The following is a 26211-nucleotide window of genomic DNA, read 5'->3' as shown; positions in this document are numbered from 1 at the left end:
CGCACGCGTGCTTGTGCAAGATGTTTAATGTTATAATAATTCATCGATATTAATTGATTTCACTTTAAAAATTATTGCAAATACAATCTCACAGCATTAAAAATATAAAAATGGTTTAATTTTGTGTAAGTAATTACAAAACTTTATATTTCAAAAATGTTTCATAAAGTATAAAGTTATTGCCATTAAGAAAATTAATGCACCTAGGGACAAGAAACTTGTTAAAACTAGAAACATAACCCTGAATTTTAACTCACCGAAGTCTCCTGATAAGATTAAAGCTGGCTACATCAATTGCCCATATGTTCCAAACTCTCTACAGTGTTTTAGATGCCAGAAATATGGACATTCCCAAATGGCCTGCCGTGGAGTCCTTGAATGCACTTACTGTGGTGCAATGGACCACGAAACAACAGCATGTTCAGCCACAAAACCCATCTACATTAATTGCCATGGAGAACATTCAGCCTACTCACGACCATACCAGGGGTGGAAAGAAGAAAAAGAAATCCAACGGCTGAAGGCAGAGCTGAACATATCATACCAGGAGGCAAGGAAAATGGCAAAACCTATAAATATCAACAAATTCACCTATGCCTAGCAGGTAGCAGGGAGATGTTCCATTGGAACTCCTACGGATATGACCATTCCTCCAAAAGAGACATTCACTCCCATTGCACGTTACCTCTTAAGCTCACAAAAACCTGCACAGAAAGACCAATCAGCTGCCACTCCTAATGTTCCTCCCTCTCCTCAATCTTGGAACTCTTTGCTGTGGAGGAAATGGACACTGGACCCACCAACCCAAAATAATGGCTAAATTCCTACAATGGAACTGTTGTGGATTCCGGTGAAACATTGATGACAATAAGGCCCTCCTGCAAAAGGATGAGCCAGTTTGCTTTTGCTTACAGGAGACATACCTGAAGGCAAATGAAAACCCTTCCCTTCGTAACACCATTATCCTTCGAAAGGACAGAACCGAGGATGGAACTGCTCATGGGAGTGTTACTATTCTTCTGGACAACCGTACCCCGTTTCAACCTATTCCGCTCTCCACCAACATAGAAGTGGTAGCGGTTCGCCTTATGATAGGGTTCTTATTAACGGTCTGTTCGGTTTATTTACCACCTAGGGCTGATATCTCCCAGAAAGAACTTGATGATCTCATTGTTCAGATACCTACTCCTGTCTTACTCCTGGGCAATTTCAATAAACATAACACCCTGCTGGGTAGTGCTGGCATTAATGGAAGGGGATGTGTCATAGTGCATGTGCTCGCTGACAATGGCTTTCCCTTCTAAATGTGGGAACTAATAGCTTTTTCCCATCCCAAAAGTACCCATCACAGGAAGCATTGTCCATGCAGTTGCATGGACAATACTTTCTGTGATGAGTACTTATCACAGTTCCAAAAACATCTACCCGGTTTCCTGCAACTACAGTTTCAAAAACAACTACCTGGTTTCTGCCATTTCCAAAACCTTGGTGGAAGGCTGAATGTACAGCAGCAAAAGAGGCACAAAACAAAGCTCTGAGTAGCTACTTGTGCAAAATCTGGAGAGAATGGTCAGTGCCCACCTTATATGGTATCTGGAGGCAAAAGGGCTCCTCTCCAGATTGCAGTGTGGCTTCTGTAGGAATATGTAAACTTTGGACCATTTAATCAGGCTCAACTTTCATTCAAGATGCCTTTTTAAAACGAGAACACCTGGTGTCCATGTTCTTTGATGTGGAAAAAGCGTATGACACAACATGGAGATTTCGAATTTTAAAAGACATTTATAGCATTAGCCTTAAGAGGTCATCTCCCAAATTTTATTAAAGTGCGCCTCCGTAGCCAGGTGGGAAGGAGCAGCAGTGCGTTAGCACACGGTTCTTGATTAGACTGGGGTTCGAGCCCGTCATCACCAAATACGGAGGATGCGGAAAGGTCAGGGAATGACCACCGCATATCCCGGAGCAATATGGCCTTAGTTGCTAATGCTCCTAAAAACCAAATAACAACAACAACCAAATTTTATTAAAAACTTTCTATCTCTTCGTTCTTTCCAAGTCTGTGTGGGATCTACTCTCTCTCTCACTCTTTTATCCAAGAAGAGGGAATACCTCAAGGAACCATTTTAAGTGTTACACTTTTTACCATCAAAGTGAATTTCATCACAGAACAGCTTCCTCCAACTGTAAACTGTGCCCTCTACATTGATGATTTCAGCATATTCTATCACTCCTGCTACATGAGGGTAATTTCATCACAGAACAGCTTCCTCCAACTGTAAACTGTGCCCTCTACATTGATGATTTCAGCATATTCTATCACTCTTGCTACATGGGGGTAATTGAGAGGCAACTGCAACATGCCTTTGACCATCTGAACTCATGGTTAATGAATAATGGATTCAGGTTGTCTCCACAAAAGACTGTTTGCCTGCATTTTTGCAGAGTGCAATCTTTACCCTGAACCTGAACTGAGGCTTGAACAAAATTCTTTTCCAGTAGTATGGGAGACGAGATTTTTGGTGCTCGTATTTGATAAAAAGTTGACCTTTCTTCGCCACATCTGTCAACTACGTACGAAGTGCACGAGGGGCTTGAATATCCTACATGCAGTTTCTTCAAATTCTTGGAGTGCTGATCGATGCACTTATGTGATTTAATTTAGATTATGGGTCCCAGGTATACGCATCCACTAGACTCAGCGTACTCCAGGCGTCTCCATAGCCAGGTGGGCAGGAGCAGCAGTGCATAGCACACGCTTCTTGATTATACCGGGGTTTGAGCCCATGACCACCAAATATGGAGGATGGGAAAGGTCAGGGAATGACCACCGCATATCCCCAGAGCAATATGGCCTTAGTTGCTAATGCTCCTAAAAACCAAATAACAAACAATCAGCGTACTCTGACAGCTGGATTCCATCCACCATCGGGCGATCTGTATTGCAACTGCAGCATTTCAAACATCTCCTATCCAGACTATGGATTGTTTCCGGGGATCACTGTTGATTTTTGCTGTGGGATTTCTCGTTCTGAATTACTACCTTTAATAATCAATACTAACAGTCTTACACACACACACATTTTTTATATATATATATATATATATATATGTATGTATACGATCATCGTGCGCTGGCAAAATAAATAGTTTCTTCATAATCTGAGATATCGTCAGCAATAAAGATGTGTATTATTTTAATATAGAAAAAATTTTCATACATTACATTTGCAATATATATATATATATATTTAAAATAATTAAATGCACAAGGCATAATACATTAAGAGTTTAATATCTATATAATATTGGTGTGTGGATACACCATAGACAACTCTTAAAAACTACAAAGTAGCTGTTGTGGGCATCATTTGCTCTTTCTCATATTGTGCTCTGCCTTCACGACGAGTTGCCATGATATTGCACTACCTCAAATACAACGCTTCACTAATAGAGAAGACTATTGTTACTTATTCTCAGTGAGTACGACCACCCAGACATGTTTCAAGGCTATTGGCCTATCATCAGTGGGTGGGCAGGTACCCTAGTATTGCAGACATGACGACCCAGTTGTGAAGATAATCACACAATATGAGAGATGCCAAAAGGTACTTTGGCAAACAGCTACTTTGTAGTTTTTTTAAGAGTTGTCTATGGTATATCCACACACCGATATTATATAGATATTAAACTCTTAATGTATTATGCCTTGTGCATTTAATTATTTTAAATATTGTCTTATACACCTTTTGGCATCTCTCATATTGTGTGATTATCTTCACAACTGGGTCGTCATGTCTGCAATACTAGGATACCTGCCCACCCACTGATGATAGGCCAATAGCCTTGAAACATGTCTGGGTTGTGGTACTCACTGAGAATAAGTAACAATAGTCTTCTCTATTAGTGAAGCGTTATTTATTTGAGGTAGTGCAATATCATGGCAACTCGTCGTGAAGGCAGAGCACAATATGAGAAAGAGCAAATGATGCCCACAACAGCTACTTTGTAGTTTTTTAAGAGTTGTCTATGGTGTATCCACACACTGATATTATATATATATATATATTATTGTTTTGTATTATCATTCTATTATGGTTTAATTCGTCTTTGTTCATCATTAATGTCATTGTTTTTCGCCATGATGGCTAATTAAACATTGTCCGTGCCGGTGTTTTTTACCTATAGATATTATAGTTAATACATTACTGGTCTTTAAGCTAGCCTATTCTCGGTTATCTTAATTACCCGTGGCCTATACATTTAGGATTTTGCAACTTGTTGCGCATTACTAAAGAAATTTTCATAACACTTATTGATGAAAAACTGTAGCAATAGGCAAATTATCAATATTATTTTATAACTATATTTATAATTTATACATTTTTATACATTTTTGTATTACATCACATGGACGTCAATCCCCTACTTCATCGGGGGCTTTGAGTGGATTGACGGCCCATTCGATGTAATGCATTTTTTACTTACCCGTTTCTGTTTGCATCTATCACAGCTTTGCTATTAAATTAATTCTAAATTCCAAGGTTCTTTTTGAATTTTTTTGGACTTATGTTTATCTTATTCTTCTTAATTGTTGTTAGTTAAATTATTATTATTTATTATGAATTAAATTAATTGTTTATAATCTCTACAGCAACTGTGATAGAATACACAAAGCCCTACGGGTAAGTTTTTTTGTGTTGCAATACTATTACTTACTTGATGTGTTCCAGTGGAAGTCGAAGAGTCGAAAAGGGAAAGTTTCCCGCCTTTAACTTGTTTTAAGGATGGCTATTTTTATGGCGCAGTCGCATTAACGTTTTACTGTGTGCCGATGGTGTATTGGCCAAAGTCCCCGATTTTCAGGCCAATGTCTATTGTGGATTTTGTTGTTGATTCGATGAATTTATTTATTTATTTGTGTATTTACATATTTGTGTATTTACATTATTTTTACATTTGTTTTTTGCCTTACCTCGGACAGTGCCGGTACCCGCTTTTCCAAGGCGTAATAAGTGCTGTTACGCCTTGGAAAAGCGGGGGTACCGGCACTGTCCGAGGTAAGGCAAAAAACAAATGTAAAAATAATGTAAATACACAAATATGTAAATACACAAATAAATAAATAAATTCATCGAATCAACAACAAAATCCACAATAGACATTGGCCTGAAAATCGGGGACTTTGGCCAATACACCATCGGCACACAGTAAAACGTTAATGCGACTGCGCCATAAAAATAGCCATCCTTAAAACAAGTTAAAGGCGGGAAACTTTCCCTTTTCGACTCTTCGACTTCCACTGGAACACATCAAGTAAGTAATAGTATTGCAACACAAAAAAACTTACCCGTAGGGCTTTGTGTATTCTATCACAGTTGCTGTAGAGATTATAAACAATTAATTTAATTCATAATAAATAATAATAATTTAACTAACAACAATTAAGAAGAATAAGATAAACATAAGTCCAAAAAAATTCAAAAAGAACCTTGGAATTTAGAATTAATTTAATAGCAAAGCTGTGATAGATGCAAACAGAAACGGGTAAGTAAAAAATGCATTACATCGAATGGGCCGTCAATCCACTCAAAGCCCCCGATGAAGTAGGGGATTGAAGTCCATGTGATGTAATACAAAAATGTATAAAAATGTATAAATTATAGATATAGTTATAAAATAATATTGATAATTTGCCTATTGCTACAGTTTTTCATCAATAAGTGTTATGAAAATTTCTTTAGTAATGCGCAACAAGTTGCAAAATCCTAAATGTATAGGCCACGGGTAATTAAGATAACCGAGAATAGGCTAGCTTAAAGACCAGTAATGTATTAACTATAATATCTATAGGTAAAAAACACCGGCACGGACAATGTTTAATTAGCCATCATGGCGAAAAACAATGACATTAATGATGAACAAAGACGAATTAAACCACAATAGAATGATAATACAAAAGAATAATAATAGGTACTCTGTTTGTACCCATGCATTGCTAAAACAGCTACTGGGACAACAGAAAAAGCTAGAAAGAAATTAAATAAAACTACTATAATAGAATATTAAAAATAAAATGCGAACTGAACCATCATAATACAAAAGAATAATTATATATATATATATATATATATGAGTTAATTTAATAATGGTAAGAGTTTTTTTAAAAGTAAAATATGATATACTAGCTTATCAGGTAAACCATAAACCATGGCGGGTACCCAACGTGACCTGGAAAAAATCAATCTATGCCATGACATAAGCAATAAATATATATAAAAATATCATTAGTAAATTAATAAGAGGAGTTTACCTCAATATAGTACGTGGAACACTTCCGTATGATACCCTCCAGAAATTAAAACGGAAAAAACGAAAAAATCGAAAACTTACCGGTCCATTAAAGTAAAATATAAATAATTAAAGTAAAATATAAATAATTAAATAATCAATTTAACACAATTCAAAATCAATTCAAAACAATTAAAATTCAAATTAACGCAATTAAAAGAATAACGAAAATATTCAAAACGATCTGAATATTTTCGTTATTCTTTTAATTGCGTTAATTTGAATTTTAATTGTTTTGAATTGATTTTGAATTGTGTTAAATTGATTATTTAATTATTTATATTTTACTTTAATTATTTATATTTTACTTTAATGGACCGGTAAGTTTTCGATTTTTTCGTTTTTTCCGTTTTAATTTCTGGAGGGTATCATACGGAAGTGTTCCACGTACTATATTGAGGTAAACTCCTCTTATTAATTTACTAATATTATTATCAACGTAGAACATATTGAGTATTACAGCTCTGATTCATACTATCTAATAAAAATACCATTAAAATGTTAGTTATGGCAATAAGATACATTGCAAGGGACTTTTTCGAGGGCTAACCCTTACAATGTATCAACCATAATTAACGAGCTATCCGTTTCTGTAGTCATCGTCCAGCATAACTATGTTCTAATTAACGTAAAATAGTATTAAGTTAGAGCCAAATGTATAAATTTTGTAGTAGTTAGAGCCAAAAGTATAAAATTTGTAGTAAGTTAGAGCCAAATAGTAGTAATAAAATTTGTTAATTAATCCCAAATTTAGCAGTTAACTGGCAAGATGACTGTTAGCCCGACGGATAGCCAAAATATTAAATTAAATTAAAATTATAGAAAGAGCTATAATTATTGTTAGGCATATGTGCGTAGTTGATAGTAAATGCTGCCACGGTAGTCTCATCAAATTAATAAAAATAATAACAGTGTGAGCTATAGCTAACAAAGGCAAACGGAACAAAGGTATAAGAATAGATATAGTACCTCAATCCCCCTCGAATACTCTAATAGTTCATGAGGTATGAAAAAATAGGGATAAGAAAGTGAAAGTTAAACAGCAAAGAAAAAGCAAAATAATTAACATAGGATGTATCTTATAGTAAGGTATCCTGGTTAGAATGATTTAAGATTAAAATTAGAATGCTTACCACCGTATGGCCAAGGTACTAGAAAACCACATGTATTGGCGCGTGTAGCATATATAACTACCGATCGCAGCCCCCCCTAGGAAATGTAATAGTTAAGTTAAGTGATAAGATAAGTATAATTACATACAGCGCCCTCTGCTGTTATTTAATATACTGTATACTATTACACATAGAAAAGCCTTCAAATAAGTATATCTCGAAGTAATAATAGAAGTTTACAGAATAAGTTCCTACCCATGGAGCAAATATAGGTACAAGTTTTTAATGCGAGTAAGCTATATGTAACTTACTCCATGTGCAGTGCCTACTATTTACATAATTACATATCCAACGAAATTTATCTAAGCCAAAGAAACACCTACGAAAATTTTACAACGGCTATGTTATATTAGCGCCTGTTTAGGACTTTATCTATAATACTCTGTGCGTTAAGATTATAGTTCCCCTTGTTGTTTGCTATCAGTATAGCTCTATACATGTATCTAGTAATTATGTGGTGTGGGAAGTAATTTTCTAAAAGCTTGGATCTGAATTCAATGAGTGTATCTATAATATAATCTGTCTGGTTACATATGTGTATTCTTCTGATGCTTTGCGCGATTAGGGTATTGCGATGTATCCTTTTTGAGATATTCGAGTTCCAGTTAGTGAGGTCAATAGTATTAAAATGAAAATTTTTGCGTTTATCATACAGTTTAGTGTGTACAGTACTGTTATCTATCCTTATATCCAAGTCAAGGAAGGTAGCAGATTTGGAATTATTAGTGTTGGTGCGTTCTAATGTTAATTCAGGCGGATAATATTTGATTGCTTCCGTATGGAAGTCAGGCATATTAAAAACTATCAAATCGTCAATATATCTGTATAGAACCATATTTTGTTTAAAATTATATTCGAAGTGGTGTAGGTATAAATTTGCCACAATGCATGAGCTGCATGCACCCATCGGTATCCCTGTATGTTGCCTATAAAGGTTACTGCCATTAAATATATAGTTATTGAAGATGCAAAGGTTGAAAAGGTCATCCCAGTAGTGTTTCTCACAGGGTAAGATATTTTTGTATTTATCATAATAATGGCTGAACACAGTTTTTAGGCTGTTATGTGGGATGCCAGTAAACAAGTTATTAAAGTCGAACGTATTGATATGTTCTATCGTATGGATGCCTGTGTTGCTATTGATGTAATTCAATACCGGTCTATTATTGAGAATAATATTTGAATGACCTATGCTATCAAAAATAATTTGAAGTAAATTAACTAGTTTGCGATGCGGAATCTTAGCGTAGCTATCACTACACGAAGTTATAAATCTAAAACCTGTCGGATTTTTATGAAACTTAGGTATACAGTATATGTATGGGTATGTAGTTGTATGGTTGGTAAGTTTTAATTTTTTATGACACGCACGTATTTTCTTAGTAATAGCGTTACGTTTATCCGTTACTATTTTGTATGTGCTACTGTTGTTAAGTTCATTTAGTAATGCTGTAGTGTAAAATTTTTTACATATGATGCTGTAGTTATTAGAGGCTTTATCAATAGTAGTAATAATAAACTTATTTTGTATCAGTTTAAGCTTACGCTTAATTGCATCTATATTAAAAATCTTAGTAGGTGGTAGTTTCCTGCTTGCGGACTTTATTTGTTTCTTGATGGCCTGAAAGGTGAGTGTAAGCCACTTGTGGAAGGCTTCCAAGGATATGTTATATTTGTAGGATAACTTTAGGCAGAACTTCATTATATCTGAATGTAGTTGTTTAATGATGGCATAGGTATTAATATCGGTATTTGGTCGAAATTTAAAACCAAATGATAGAATCTCACGTAGCTCAGGATAGTCTATAATGTTCAAATCTCCTGTGATAATGTGTTTATGGTGTGCGTCCACGTATGTCTGATATTGCGGTAAATGGCAATAGCAATCCGCCTCAATATCACTATTGACGAGGTTAGTAGCTGCTTTTTTATAGTTACAGACCAATAGTCCAAACGGTTTATTATAGCTGAATCTGGTACGTAACAGTGCATTGGTAATAGGTAAATCACTTATATATACGTTAATGGTTTTATCTAGGCAGACATAATCGAATAATGCGTGGCTGAATTTAATGTTTATATATTCATATGTAACCTTCGTTTTTTATTACTAAAAATAAATTTAATTATGTCTTTAATCAGGAGGTTAAGGTGTAAGTTATTATGTCTATAGTTGGAGTTGATGGTGTCAAGGGCTCGGATTTTACCATGTTTCAACCCGAATATAAAATCATGAATCTGTTTGACATGTATAATTGGTTTGTCCCAATTCATTAACATGTCATTAAAATCGTCAGTTATATTTGGTGTGCGGGCTTTTTTATTGTATGTTTTGGTTATTCTGTTAGATTTGGGTCTTTTCACTATTTGAAACAGGCTATATATACAAGTATCGTTCATAGTATTGCTAGTGTAGCAATTTCCATTAAATTTATTATTAAGACCATAAGGATACAGTGTTTTATATTTTAATATATTGATATTTTCGGATTCTAGCCTGGTATTGTGGTTACTTTCAATAGCTAATATAGTAATAGAAGTATTGCTAAAGCTGTGTAGTTGAAAGTGCTGTAGTTCGATGTCTTTAATATTAACGAAGTTTTTAATGTGGGATCTATGCACATTAATTCTAATGTGTAGCTCCCCTCCAGTTTGTCCTATGTATTTAGCTTCACATAAGTTGCAATTAATGAGGTACACCACCCCACTGGCATGGCAAAAAACTGGAGCGTCGATGTTATTAGTAATATGATACTTGCTCATGTTAGGACAGGTCTGACAAAGTGTATTGTTACAACTATTAAATTTTAGATAGCTGCTATTATGTTTATTGCAAGTTACTACGTCTGTAGTATCAGGAGCATCGCAGGCAATATCGGTAAGCGCCACATTATTATTTGCTATCTCGGTAAGATCATTAGTATAGCATGCTATGTTAGTAGGAGCCTCAGCATTGGCACTGAATAGATTCAATTGGACAGCAGCATTAGATGCTGAATGGCTAGTAGAAGAATTTGTCGGATCACCCAGAGCCCCAGTGATATCCGCGGTACAGTTTATTCTACGCGACCGACGTAGCATTATGTTATTCTTATTTGTGTAGAAACTCATGATCGTATAAATATAAGATGTGCGCATACATATAAAATTCTCCAGTAAACGTCAGAAGACCCAAGCAGGGAAAAAGGCTGTCTGAGAGGCCACCATTACAGACTGCATTTAATACTAAGAAGTGTTAACGGATGTATATGTGTAGCTATGTAGGAAAATTCCTGGTAGACGAGTCACAACTCAGGTAATCCCCTTTGTATTTCCAAGTATAACAAAGCAAATATTAAATGTTATAATAAATATAAATATTATAATAAATATTAAGTAGTAACATAACCAATTAATGCCATCCAGGACGATTAAACATTACATCGGTCTGTATGAATATGAGTTAATTTAATAATGGTAAGAGTTTTTTTAAAAGTAAAATATGATATACTAGCTTATCAGGTAAACCATAAACCATGGCGGGTACCCAACGTGACCTGGAAAAAATCAATCTATGCCATGACATAAGCAATAAATATATATAAAAATACCATTAAAATGTTAGTTATGGCAATAAGATACATTGCAAGGGACTTTTTCGAGGGCTAACCCTTACAATGTATCAACCATAATTAACGAGCTATCCGTTTCTGTAGTCATCGTCCAGCATAACTATGTCCTAATTAACGTAAAATAGTATTAAGTTAGAGCCAAATGTATAAATTTTGTAGTAGTTAGAGCCAAAAGTATAAAATTAATTATGGTTGATACATTGTAAGGGTTAGCCCTCGAAAAAGTCCCTTGCAATGTATCTTATTGCCATAACTAACATTTTAATGGTATTTTTATATATATTTATTGCTTATGTCATGGCATAGATTGATTTTTTCCAGGTCACGTTGGGTACCCGCCATGGTTTATGGTTTACCTGATAAGCTAGTATATCATATTTTACTTTTAAAAAAACTCTTACCATTATTAAATTAACTCATATTCATACAGACCGATGTAATGTTTAATCATCCTAGATGGCATTAATTGGTTATGTTACTACTTAATATTTATTATAATATTTATATTTATTATAACATTTAATATTTGCTTTGTTATACTTGGATATATATATATATATACACACACACACACACACACACACACACACACACACACACACACACACACACACATATACATACAGGGTGATTCACTACCAGTGCGACAAACTTGCAGGAGGTGTAGGGGGCACAAAGACGAATCGGAATCACATAGCATTGCAGGATCCGAAATGCCTTCGTCATGCGGTAGAGGACGTTGAACGAGAGGTCGCGTGAACAGCGATCCCGCTGGAAGTCAGCATTTGCGAACCGGTTCCCGAGGCAGTAGGATGGACGAGTATTCAAACGTTGAACTGGCCGACATGCACCTCGCGTATGGAGCTGCGGACTGTAATGGGCACGCCGCTCTGCGCTAGTACCAGGAACATTTCCCGCATAGGCGTGCTCCTCATCATACGATTTTCGCACGTGTGCACAGAAGGTTACGTGAGACTGGTTGTTTCACGAGAGGTACCATGAATCGAGAGCGAATGACGAGGATGCCAGACAATGAGGAGAATGTCCTACGACTTGCAGAAGGCAATCCGAGTAAGAGTACTCCAGCGATAGGCCAACGATTGGGTATTTCCCAATCCACTGTATGGAGGATACTGTCAACAAACCAAATGAGTTCATACCTTCTGCAATGCGTCCAGTCATTGGAGCCTGCCGATTATCCACTCCGGAGGACCTTTGCTACTTGGTTTCTTCAACAGAAATGGTTCACAAATGCTGACTTCCAGCGGGATCGCTGTTCACGCGACCTCCCGTTCAACGTCCTCTACCGAGTTGCAACCATTTCCAAGCAAGTCAGCCTTGTTGGTTAGAGCAAAACGAATAACAACTCGTCTTGGGTTTTCCTCTTCTGAATCATCGCAATCTTATTTGTCACATTCCGACTCCAAGAAAGAGTGTGACAGTGAGAGCGAAAGACAGCAGACGCTTTGTGAGAAATTGACGCGTCAAATAAAAAAACAAACTGAATGAGTTTCTTAAGACCCTCACATGAAGGCTGAAAGTCAATCACTTGCAAAGAATATATCCAAGGAGTTTGAAATCTTTTAGGCATCTGGTGAAAAAAAAAAACAAATGTATTAAAATTAATGGAACTCTCGAATCCATACCACCAACAAGTTTAGAAGCTGAAAGATCCTTTTTCAGCTGCAGGACTATTTATAACCAAACTTAGAACTAGACTCAGCGATAAAAGTGTAAATTGCCTGTGTTTCTTATGTTCATATTACGTGTCAGTTGCGAAATCAGTTTCAAAATAAACTAAAGTGAAATAAATTTTTGTTTAACAACGTAGTCACTAGTCTCTCAAGGTTTAAAAAGAACATGTTAAGTTTCTAATAAGTAAGTTTTGAATGCGTTTCTATTTGTAGTTTTTATATATATGTGTGTGTGAATAAATAAAATGCTGTGAAATTTTCAGTTTTAATTCCACCAACAATAATCCCGGGAAAAGAACATTTTTATCCCCGGATCCGGGGATTACCGAAATATGGGAAAAAGACAATCCGTAAGAATGAGCCCTTGTTATCGCTTCATAGGAAACAGTTGTCTCTACAGTATGCTTTGAAACTGAAATCCCTGCCAGACCATCTCATGTAGACAACTGTTTTTGAGCCACCTTGGGAAAATCTGTAGAACATTCACCAGACTGCCAATCAGCCATTCAGTATTCATATCCAAAGGCTACTGAGCAATTTGGACTTGACATTAGACAATATCGCCCCATTACCAGGGCAACTTTCTGCACCCTGGTACGGTCGTGTGCCAAACTGACACGTAGTAGTAGTGGCATGTGATGCAAGAAAGCAAGTGTATGGGCTTATGCAGCATCAGCCAAAAAAAATATATCGCACCATTCCCTCCAAATACCTGTCCAGTTCCCCCTTAAATTTATTCAACCTATCAACCTCCACAACAACAGATGGAAGTTTGTTCCAGCAATTAACCACCCGCTGGCTAAAGGCAAATTTCCGCATATCTATTCTACATCTGTCCTTTCTTAATTTGAATTTGTGCCCCCTTAGGTTCCTAATCTGAGCAAGTGGAAGGATCCCATCAGAATTCAGCATGCTCAACCCATTCAAGGCCTTATACACCTCAGTCAGATCACCGCGCGGGTGCCTAGTCTCCAGCCACTGCAATTTGCAGAATTTAAGCCTCTCTTGGTAAGAGGATCCCTTCATTCTCCTTACCAATCTTGTTGCTCTTCTCTGTACACACTCAAGTAAATCTACATCCTTCCTAAAATGAGGCCTCTAGACCTGTACGCAGTACTCAAGACGTGGCCTGACCATTGCCTTATACAGAGGGACAATCATCTCCTTTTCCCTGCTAGCAAAATTCCTATATATCATTGATAAAACACCATGACCTGCCCTTGCAGCCTGTCAGCATTGCTCAGAAAATTTCATATTTGACTGCATAATTACTCCCAGGTCTTTATCTAGATCCTGTTGCAGTAGCACACTGCCATTACTGTCATTAACAACCCTGCCAACCTTTGTATCATCTGCAGACTTCGACATTAAGCCTGATATACCTTCATCAATATCATTGATAAATATACAAAACAACAGTGGACCCAACACCGAACCCTGTGGGACTCCACTAATAACATTAGTCCACAAAGAGCAGCACCAATTGATTACCACCCTCTGTCTTCTCCCACTTAACCATCCTTTTATCCATTGTAGCAATTTACCCTTAATACCATTCTTCTCCAATTTGTACAATAGTCTTCCATGCGCAACAGTGTCAAAAGCTTTCCTGAAATCCAAATATATGATATCAAAATTATTTTTTGCATCCAGTTCCTTTGTAACCACATCATAATATCCTATCAAATTTGTCAGACAAGACTTTCCCTTAACAAACCCATGCTGTGTCTGAATTATTGCTGCAGTCTTGTCTAGATGATCCCGCAATGCATCTTTAACCAGTGACTCCATTATTTTACCCAGAACAGAAGTTAAACTAACTGGTCTGTAATTACGCGTGTCACCCTTCGATCCCCCTTTGTGAATTGGGAATAACATTTGCACATCTCCAGTCAGTTGGAACCTCCCCTGAGTCCAAGGATGCTCTCATAATTATGGCTATGGGTTTGCTTAGTTGCTTTGCCGCCTCCTTTAATATAACTGGATAGATTCCATCCACCCTAGGTGCTTTTCTTATGTTTAACGTCTCCCTTAACAACTGGAGAAAGGACAGTACACCATCCACTGTCTACCTGCAGCTGTTTTTAGCACAGCGCTCTGAACATTCTGGCTTTTTGCCTGTCTACACAGATGGCTGGAAGTCAGAAATGTCTGTTGGGTCTGCAACTGTTTTCCCAGGCACTATGGTATCTGAGCAGATCTCCCATGCTCCTCTGCTCAGATACCAGGCACTATGGTATCTGAGCAGAGCTAGCCTTGGATCATATGCAAACCACCCACTACAAAAAATATATTATATATACTGATTCTTTGAGTTCATTGCAGGCTTTATCATCGATGAGGTCCATCTTGTCCTGACCTGTATACAGCAGAAGCTGCGCTTCCTTTCACAATCTGAATTTGTTGTTTGTTTCTGCTGGATCCTAGACCACATTGGGATCTCAGGAAATGATTTGGCTAACACTGCAGCCAAATCAGCGAACCTCTTTAACTCTTACCAGTTAGTCCTCTATACAGACTACACTCAAGTAATTTGAAAGAAACTGGTATCCAAATGGCCGTGGAATAGGCAGGCTGCAAACAAGTTATATGAGATTAAGCCTGTAATTGAACATTGGCATTCTAACCTGTGCAGGAACTGAAAAGAGGAAGTTGTTCTATCTCGGCTGCACATGGGACATTGTCACTTGACACATTGCTATCTGCTGAGGATAGACAATCGTCCTATGTGTAGAAATTGTGACACCATTTTATCAATCTTCCAATTTTTTTCACTGAATGTCCTTGTTTTTATAATGATCGTTGTTTTGCATAGCTGTCTGAGCCTTATACATTCAGACAGATTTTATCAGATAATGACAAAGTGTCAGCTATATTTATGTTTTTGCAACTTATTAATCTAAATAACTTTATGGAAACTGTTTTATCATTTTATGCTTTATAAACTTTTTATATCATATACTCTTTCACAATAATATGTAAACAATTATTATATTATACTTTTACATTTTACACCTTTTTGATTTGGCTCACTATAGCCTTAGATGCTAATGTGCCATAAAATCAAAACAACGAACCAGCCAACCAATTCTTTTGGTGAGTGCCATCTTTCACTTCCATAAATCATGGTGGGGAGTGTACAATGGTTCCTTATTTTATGTTTCAGACAAATTAGGATATTGCTCCTCAGTATGTGACTATATTTCCTGAATGCCATTTATCATAATTACAGCTAATGACTTGTCCCAGATAAGTACAGTCAGTCTTCATATAGCACGATAGTTGTATCCCTAGAAACCCTCGTGCAATACAAAATCGTGCAATATAAATAACAGGCCTTATGGGAAAAATAGGGTTAGGTGCTGACCACCCAAGATTGAACACACATTTTAACCAAAACATTACCAAACACAATAAATAATCATAATAAAATACGTAAGTATTTTATTATGACTTATGTAATAAAATATTGCTAATGCTTTTGCTTCTATCATAAGCAAACTTGTTCCTTGTTTGATCTTCTGTCCGATCAGACTTTCCAAGTCTTTGTGTCTTGATTTAATGGATTTTATTACTCTTTGAGTTGTTCCTGCTATGAAAGTTGGTTTTATTTTCTCTGCATTCTTTCTAATTCTCGGTGTTGCCTCATTTAGGCCTGTGGCACGTGCAATATCACATGGTCTTTCATTTTGCTCAAAGTGTTTCACAATTTCTTATTTTTTCTCTGTTGACAGAGGCGCACTGGCCATAAGCCTTACCACGGAAACTGCGGTGGGCCGGAGGCTAGACGATGATGGAAGCCAGTGTGATTTTGGCCATAAACGCTAGTATGAGGCTGCTACAAATTTTCCTGGGTAAGAATTTTTGACCAGTCTGCCTCTATATGTCTATTGCTTTTCATTTTCTCTCTGAATCTGTAGTGCATTCACCAGGACACTTCCTTTTCACACCATTTAAGTATTTTACTAATTTTTAGGGAATAAATCACAATTATAAAATGAGGAGGCATACTTGATACATATAAACAAAGCTGTGCGTGCGTGTAGCAACTGAATAAACAAAACCATAAAGGCAGAGACACACTATTAATGCATCACTAGCTGACATTTCTAGAGGTTACTACCATAAAACAATAAAAACAATTTCTAATTGCATTTGAGATAATACGGATAGCTGGAACTGTGTGGGTTTCCTCTAATTCTAATTGCATTTGAGATAATACGGATAGCTGGAACTGTGCGGGTTTTTATGTTATTATTGTGAAATGTGTTTCCCCTTCACTGATATAAAAAACATAAATACATTTTCAGAATCTTCTCTTTATACTATTGTGTTGCATTCAGTTGGGGTAATTCCGCATTTGACTGCCATTTCTTGTAAACACAAAGACGAATTGTGCATAAGCGAATTCGATTCGTGATATATACAATATCATTCTCCTATTTATAAATTGTGTACGATTGAATTTGTGTAATGTAAACACATGTTATACAAGGACTGACTGTATATGAATCCACCTTTTCAATTACTGCCCCTTCAGTGATTATATCCCTTTCTTTGGCATACCTTTTCATCATTACTTTTGTTTTAGCCATATTTGTCTTTAGTCCGAAATCCTTACTAACTCTTCAAAACTGATTAAGATTTTCCTCTAATTCTTGGGGATCATGGCTTATGATCACAATGTCATTTGCAAATCGTAAATGGTTTAGGTACTCCATTCACATTGACTCCTTTCTGCGACCGGTCCAATATTCTGAAAGCTTCCTCAAGGGCAGTAGTAATCAACTTTGGAGAAATAGTGTCTCCTTGTTGAACTCTTTTCTCAATTTTAAATTTGCTGCTGTCTTTGTCTAGTCTAATAACGGAGATAAGGTTCTCATATATTTCCTTCAAAATCATAATATATGGGGGGGGGGTATCTATGCCTTTTCTTTCTAGTGCCCGAAACATTGCCTTATCCTGTATGGAGTCAAATGCCTTTTCATGATTCACAAATGCTAGGCATAGTGGTGTTTTATATTCATTTGCTTTCTCCATTAGCTGTGATATTACATGAAGGTGATCCATATTTTAGAATCCTGTCCTAAAGCCAGCTTGCTCTTTCGGTTGATTCCCATCAAATATATTTTCTAATCTGTTAGTAATGACCCTTGTGAACAACTTGTAGATGTGGGATAACAAGCTAATTAGTCTATAATTTCCAATTTCTTATTTATCCCCTTTCTTATTCAGCAAAACTATGATTGCATTATTCCACTCCTTAGGCATCACACCTTTTTTAATGCATTTTGTGAAGAGTCTTGCCAATTTTTGTGCGTCTCTCCCTCCCAATTTTAACAACTCTAACTTCAGGCTTTCTGATTCTTCATTTTCTTAAACACATATCTACCTCATCAGAAATGATATCAGGTATGTTGTAAAAAAAAAAAAAAAAAAAGTATGTCGTATGTGTTACTAATTTGTGACAATCTTCCCCACTGCTGGCATTATTTCCTAGCTCTTTGTATTAGTAGTAGTCTGTAGTAGTCTTAGAAGATTACTACTCAAAATTCATTTGGAAATGTTACTGGGGGTAACTGAGCAGTCAGAGAAATTTCTCTGAGCAATGTAGATAATATGCTAGGACAGCTCATGGTAAATTTGTCAGTGATACCCAGGAACTTTGCTAGCAGTGATTAAGAGGTATTTTATTCCATTGTACAAGGCAGTGGTTAGACTGCACCTTCAGTACTGCATACACGTTGAGAGGCCTTATTTTAGGAAGCATTAAGTTAAAACTTAAAGAATGATGATCAGTGTGGATATTGGAAAATTGTGGTGTCTCTAGATATGGAGAAAGCCTTTGACACAACATGGCGTTTTAGTATCATTCGTTCGGCCTACAGAACAGTTTACTGTTATTAATTCAGTTTGTTTATTCTCTAACTTCTGTTGTGGAAAAGAGGTTTGCAAAGGTCAGTCCTTCGTTTCAGCCCTTTTAGCAATCACAGTACATACTATGACTCCAACTATTCCCGATAATTTTGAAACATTTATTTTTGCCGATGATTTCACAATTTCCAGCCACTTGCAAAATGTGAGCTCATCAGAGTCAGATAAACAAAAAAAAAGACTATATTTCTTATATTGACTTTATTTCTTATATTTCACTGGAACTGAATATCTGTTTGAATTGAATTGTATAGCATTCTCCCCCCCCCATGAAAACGTGAATCGAATTGTTCCCCTACCCACACAAAATGGGGGGGGGGAATTCAGGAATTCAGTTTACATTCAGTTAATCTGCATTTCATTTTTAGGCACTGGAATAGCCACTTAAGAGTAATTTTTAATGTATTGGTAATATTGATCATTTAAAATTTTACATTTTTGATGGCATACGTTTTTAAGCATTTTTCTACTTTTTAAATTCATTTTACTATATATTTTCTATCCATTATAGGCAGTGCTTGAGAGTAAATGGCCATCAACAGATTCCAGTGCAACATTGATGTGGAATAAACTGAGAAATGTAATTATAGGAGTGGCACAGTTTCGACAGGGAGTTAAAAAAAAAGCAAGAAGATCACTATCACTTTGCTCAGAGTTGGATTATGATCGCGTCAGTGGAACAAGTACAGAAAATAGTAATCATGAGGAATTCCCCATAATTGTTAAAGAACAAACAGAATTTGTTTCAGATCTTATAAAAGTTGATGATCAGAGCAGCTCAGGTAATATTTTCTTTGAGTTTCTATTCAAAGTATTTCTATTTAAAAAAATATATTGTTAATGAAAGGAGTTAAATTTCTAAAAACTTAAATTTTTGGACACCTTAATTTAATCTGTTCAGTAAAAATAAATATTTCAATGCAAACTTCAAATTCAATGTCTTTGGGGATACATTCTTTCCACTGATCACAGAATTGAGATAACCTTTAAGTGTGCACTTACATGCATGTGTGCACACACTCGTGCACAAAACAGTGATTGATTCATTATATATTTATAGTAGGCATTGTAAACAAGCATCTTAGCCAAGCAGCTAATGCAAGATGCTTGTTTACAGAGATTGAAAGAACCTCATTTTAATTGTATCACACCCACACCCATCCATCCATATACATGGTACAGTTGGATACCAATCAACCCATTTCCAGTTATCCATGGCTCTGGTCCTGAACCAACTGTAGCTGCATATGTTAGAAGGCACTCAGGTGTACTCAGTTAGGCAATGAGATGCAATAACCCAATGCTGCTAGTCTCTGATGTATGGTTCACATTGAAGTGCCTGCCTCCGTGTTATATTATGTAGTCGCCTGCTTCGTTGTGGCATTTCTGTTCTGCACAACATGTTGAATCCTCTTCTCTCCCCCCCCCCCTTTGGTCAACAATACATGGCTGATCTGTATGGAACCCTTGGCTGGTTAGCATTATGCTCATATATATCTGATAGGGATGAGACACAGCTATACTGGAATACTGGGCAAAGATTGCCCTCTCTGTAACTCTTCTGCTGTTCACCCTTGTTGGAACAAAGGTATGATGGCATTGGCAGCAGGTTGAAGGAACACTGCCGAGTGTGACATGTGAAGTCACACTTGGCAGTGTTCCTAATTCAAAGCTTTCTTGGTATAAATTAGTCAGAGTAAAGATACTTGGGGAACCAGGTGTGATGATGCTAATTGAAGATCTTTGGCCAAAGGACTAAGAAGGAAATAGATCTGTTTGCTTAGCTAAACACTAGAAAAAAGGGACTGAACAGTAGCAACAATTAATAAATCTAAACAGATAAATAAGAACTAAATATTAGCATTAGTAGAGGCATATGATGCAAGAAAGCAAGCTTATTCAGCATCAGCCAAAAAAAAAAAAAAAACACACACACCACTCCCATGTCACCCCTCCGTTCGAAATACCTGTCCAGCTGAGCCTTAAATTTGTTTAGGCTATCAACTTCAACAACAAGTGACGGAAGTCGGTTCCACCAACCAACCACCCGCTGGCCAAAGGCAAATTTCCGCACATCTATCCGACATCTGTCCTTCCTCAATTTGAATTTATGCCCTCTGAGGTGATTATTTTGAGCAAGATGAAGAATCCCATTGGCATTGAGCATGCTCAAACCATTCAAAGCCTTATACACCTCTATCAGATCACCTCACCGGTGCCTAGTCTCCAGACACTGTAATTTGCAAAACTTAAGCCTTGCTTCGTAAGAGCAACCCTTTGTTCCATTCACTAATCTTGTTGCCCTTCTCTGTACCCGTTCCAGCAGCTCTACATCCTTCTTGAAATGAGGCCTCCAGACCTGTATACAGTACTCTAGGTGTGGTCTGACCATCGCCTTATACAAGGGGATAATCACCTCCTTATCCCTGCTAGAAAAATTCCTGTATATCATTGACAAGACACCATGAGCTACTCTTGCAGCTCGTCTGCACTGCTCAGAGAACTTCATATCTGCCTGCACAATTACCCCCAGGTCCTTTTCATTCTCCACCACTGTCAGTGTAGTACCGCAGAGTTGATATGTTGCTCTGGGGTTACTGTTTCCCATATGTAGTACTTTACATTTGTCAATGTTAAACTTCATTTGCCACCTCTCAGCCCATCTGTTCAACCTTTCCAGATCCTGTTGCAGCAGCATAGTATCAGTAGTGTCCTTAACAACCCTGCCAACCTTTGTATCATCTGCAAACTTGGACATTAAACTTGATATCCCATCATCAATGTCATTCATAAACACTGAAAACAACAACGGACCCAACACTGAACCCTGAGGAACTCCACTAATAACATTAGTCCATGTTGAGCAGTGTCCATTGATTACCACTCTCTGTCTTCTGCCACTCAACCATCCTCTTATCCATAGCAGCAATTTGCCTCCAATGCCACACTGCTCCAATTTGTGCAGCAGTCTTCCATGTGCAACAGTATCAAAAGCCTTTCTAAGATCCAAATATATAATATCAAAGTTATTCCCTGCATCCAGTTCTTTTGTGACTACATCATATCCAATCAAATTGATCAGGCAAGACCTGCCCTTAACAAAACCATGCTGCATCTGAGCTATAACTGAATTCTTGTCTAGATGATCCTGCAGTGCTTCTTTAACCAGTGCCTCCAGTGCCTCATATGTTTTATATATGAACATTCGTGAATGTTAGCATGTTTTGGAATTGAAAGTAATGTTAGTCCAGATAGTAGCATCTGGAAACTGAATAGTTTTTGGTGATTGAGAATAAACTTGTACAGATATTATCATGCTTCAGTGTGAACAGTAGCACAAGGAATTGATGAAATTTATCTACTTATTCTAAAAGAGTCAGCAAGACTGATCACCAAACCATTATCTACTAAAATGAGAGAAATACCGATATCAGGGGAGAAGTTAATGATTGGAGTTCGATTGCTACCTCTGCAGTTTGACAGTAAGGACTTTGTTTTTATTATTAATTCTCCTTACCATTGTATCATAGTTTCCCTCTTTCTTTTTTCACTCACACACTCTTGTGAATTTGTGCATGAAATTCTGTTGTTAGCTTCTAGTGAAGGAATTGGCTATCATTTTTACTAGTCTGTGTGCAAAATGCGTGAAATGTACATGTGCATATAACAAGGGGTGATAATTTAATTTGCAGACTGGTGCAAGATCTTATCTTAATTGTCATCATCTGGACCTTCTGTGAATTTCTTCTTCTTGAAATACTCTCCCTTGAACACACTTTAGCCACCATTGTACCACACATTAAATGCTTCTTCTAAGCCATTTTTCAAAAGACTGACCTTCTGTGGATTTCTCCTTCTTGAAATACTCTCCCTTGAACTTCACACACTTTAGCCACCATTGTACCACACATTAAATGCTTCTTCTAAGCCATTTTTCAAAAGACTGAAGTGCTTCTGTTGTGGCTCTGCGAGCAATGCTCGCAGAGCCACAACAGAAAATGCTTGCCTTTCAGAGCTTTTTTCAGAAAGAAATCACATGAGGCTGAGTCCAGTGAATAAGGGAAATGTGGCAGAACCCCAGCACCTATGGCAGTGATCACTGGCTGCACAATTTTTGCTATATCGGGCCTGGCATTGTCTTGATGGAGAAACCACATCACACTGGACACTTCTTGACATTTTTCATGAATGGAACAGTGAAGTTTGACTCTGAGAACCTCTGAGTGTGCTTCATTATTCATACTTGTTCAACAAGGCACAAAATGTGTTACAAGAATGCCTTTTATGTTTTTTCGTGTTTGATTTTCATAAATGACATCGATGAAGGGATAGAGGGCGTGATGTCTATATTTGCAGATGATATAAAGATTGATAGAGTAGTTAATGATCACCACCAAGCAGAACTTCTTCAGAGTGACCTAGATAAACTTCAGGGATGGTCAGAAAAATGGCAGCTATGCTTTAATCCTGCAAAGGGTAAGGTATTGCACATGGGGAACAGTAACCCCAAAATAACTTATACCCTTGGTGGAGTTGAACTAAATCTGGTAGTGGAGGAAAGGGACTTGAGTGTTATAATACAGTCAGACATGAAGTTCTGCATACATTGTACACAGGTTGCAAAGAAGGCCCATGGTGTCCTATCGATGATTTATTGAACAATTGCTAATAGAGATAAGGATGTCATAATCCCATTATATAAGGCTATTGTTAAACCACACTTGGAATACTGCTTTCAAGTATGGAGACTGCACCTAAAGTAGGACATTGTGCTTGTTGAAATAGTCCAAAGAAGGGTAACTCGCCTGGTGAGTTCAACAAAAGGGTGTTCATATGAGGAAAGACTTTGAATATGTGGGTTGCAGAGCTTGGAAACTAGGCTCCTCAGAGGAGACTTTATTGAGGTGTTTCAGGCTCTGAGATGATAAGTAAAATGAATCAGGATGAAATTTATTATAAATGATTATAAACGATTGGTTATAAATGATTCTAATACTAGGGGCCATAATCTAGTTTTGGGAGGAGATGTTTAGATTGGATTTCAGGAAGTTTCATTTTAGCCAGTGAGTTATAAATTACTGGAATAAGTTACCTACATGGCTGAGAGTTTAGGGAAATTCAAAGGTCACCTGCGGGAGGAGTGAAACACATAGGCTGTCTGTTTCCTTTCCTCTTATTATTTTATTTATTTATTTTTTCTTATTTTTTTATTATTCTATTTATTTATTTTTTCTTATTTTTTTATTATTCTATTTATTTATTTTTTCTTATTTTTTTATTATTCTATTTATTTATTTTTTCTTATTTTTTTATTATTCTATTTATTTATTTTTTCTTATTTTTTTATTATTCTATTTATTTATTTTTTCTTATTTTTTTATTATTCTATTTATTTATTTTTTATTTTCGTTTTATTTATTTATTCTTATTGTTATTATTTTATTTTTTTTATTATGCTGTATATTTTATTTTATTTATTTATTTATTTATTAATTATTATTATTATTTTTTTGGCTGGTGCAGCATAAGCCATAGGCTTTCTTGCACCAAGCCATTGCTAATACAGTGGACCCCCTGATTTACGATGGGTTCACTTTACGATGGACTCTCCATAATAAAATACCTTTCACTATACGATATGTAGTAAGCACGGGACATTGTCATCACATTTGCAAATTTAATTTTAATTCTATTTTAATTAATTAATTCTATTAAACGAAGGTTAAAAAATTGGAATGAAAGGAAGATTCTGAAAATTTATTACTTTTGTTTTTTATATAATTTCAGTGAAGGGGAAACACTTTTCACCATAAGAAGGTAAAAACCAACAGAATTCCAGTTATCAGTATCATCGAAAATGCAATAAGATTGAGTTTACTACCCGTTTATAATAGATTGCGCTAACAGAAAAGCCCAATAAACTGGAAAGTGCAAATTGTTTTTATTGTTTTATGATCGTGACCTTCAAAAATGTGCTTTTGAAAAATATCACAAATGCGTTCAAAATTCATTCTTATAACAAAACATACATTAACAAGTATCGTGCTGAATTCAGATATTGTCAATAATAATATGGTAGCAATGTGTTATTATTCATTCCCGAGTTATTTAAAACTCAACGAAGTAAGAAATCCTGGAACGTATCTCTTATGTATGTTGGGGACTTCTGTATTTTTGAATTATCCGCTATTTGTTTTTTTGCCATCTATCCCGGAAAATTGAGTCTACTGTATAAGATTTGAATGTCTGAAGAAAATGAACATTTTAAATGTTCTATCTGCTATATCATGGGGAGCAGATAGAACAGTGCTACTATGATTATATCAATTATTTGTCTGTTCTATGTTAGACTATGGTCCCCCAGTCTATGACTCAGCAAGACATAACGTCCTGAGATGTCTCGATCCAGTACATCACTGCATGTTCCAGATAGCTCTTGGGACTTTCGTACTTCATCTGTGTAGAGCCTGTATGCTGAGGCCCAAGAAAGCAGAAGACAATTCCTTTTTTATGCAACTAAAATAAAATCTCTACGAGGACCCTACAGAAATTTTTTTTTTTACATCAAAATGGGAACAATATTATCAACAACAAGAAAGAATAAATAAACCTGCGAGCATGAGATTAAAATTCCTTCTCCTCAGTAGAGATCTTAACCTGGATAATATCACTCCCTTGAAGAAGAAGTCTGCACCACCATGGATAATAAAACTGCCTACATGCGACTTTTCCTTCCACTTTTGGAGCAAGAAAACACTTCCTCATATAAACAATCAACATCTGCATGCTGCTTAAAAGTCACAATTTTCAGATCACTGCTTTTTATATACAGATGGCTCAAAAACTGAATCTCATGTGGGAGTGGCAGTTTACTTTTCAGACACCACATATTGGCCCAAAAACTTCCAAAAGACTGCAGCATTTATTATTATTATTATTATTAGCAGCTATATGGTGCAAGGAAGCCTGAAGCTTATGCTGCACCAGCCAAAAAAAAATCCCCAAGTTACCCTGAGAGAGAGAGAGAGAGAGAGAGAGAGAGAGAGAGAGAGAGAGTCAAAAGGGATTCACCAAGAAAGAGAAGAATGATGATATCCAGCTCAGGACCCTGGGTGTGCCAAACCCATACTCACCAGATGTGAGCCCCTGGGCTATACTGCAGAACTGGAAGCCATTATGTTAGTGCTAAACCAAATTAAACCTACAAGTTTCCCAAACAGCATCATTTTCACTGACTCCCATAGCTCCATGATGGCGATACAAAATATCAATTCCAAAAAACATCCACTACAATAGCAAATTCAGTATCGAGTAGCAAAACACATTGATCAAGGTAATTATATTAGCTTTTGGTTGATTCCAAGTCATGTCAGAATATATGGTAACGAAGTCAACAGCATCATTTTTGCATCAGAATATATCCCTTTCTCCGACTGCAAACAAGTTATTCAT

At 36.4% G+C, this 26211-nt stretch overlaps 1 protein-coding gene across 3 annotated transcripts in view; it reads left to right on the top strand.

The window, feature by feature from the left end:
* Crag (DENN domain-containing protein Crag) overlaps window positions 1-26211 on the top strand; it is an 878555-nt gene that overhangs the window by 472558 nt on the left and 379786 nt on the right. For all 3 annotated transcript variants that reach the window (XM_090389072.1, XM_090389068.1, XM_090389077.1), the window contains one exon: window positions 19271-19541. In XM_090389072.1, the coding sequence (XP_090245198.1) occupies window positions 19271-19541 (271 nt within the window). The remainder of the gene's footprint in view (window positions 1-19270; window positions 19542-26211) is intronic.

The sequence above is a fragment of the Mastigoproctus giganteus genome, chromosome 2, assembly GCF_048544385.1.
Source record: "Mastigoproctus giganteus isolate SK-2022 chromosome 2, ASM4854438v1, whole genome shotgun sequence".
Classification (NCBI taxonomy): domain Eukaryota; kingdom Metazoa; phylum Arthropoda; class Arachnida; order Uropygi; family Thelyphonidae; genus Mastigoproctus; species Mastigoproctus giganteus.
This window is presented reverse-complemented; position numbering and strand designations above follow the sequence as displayed.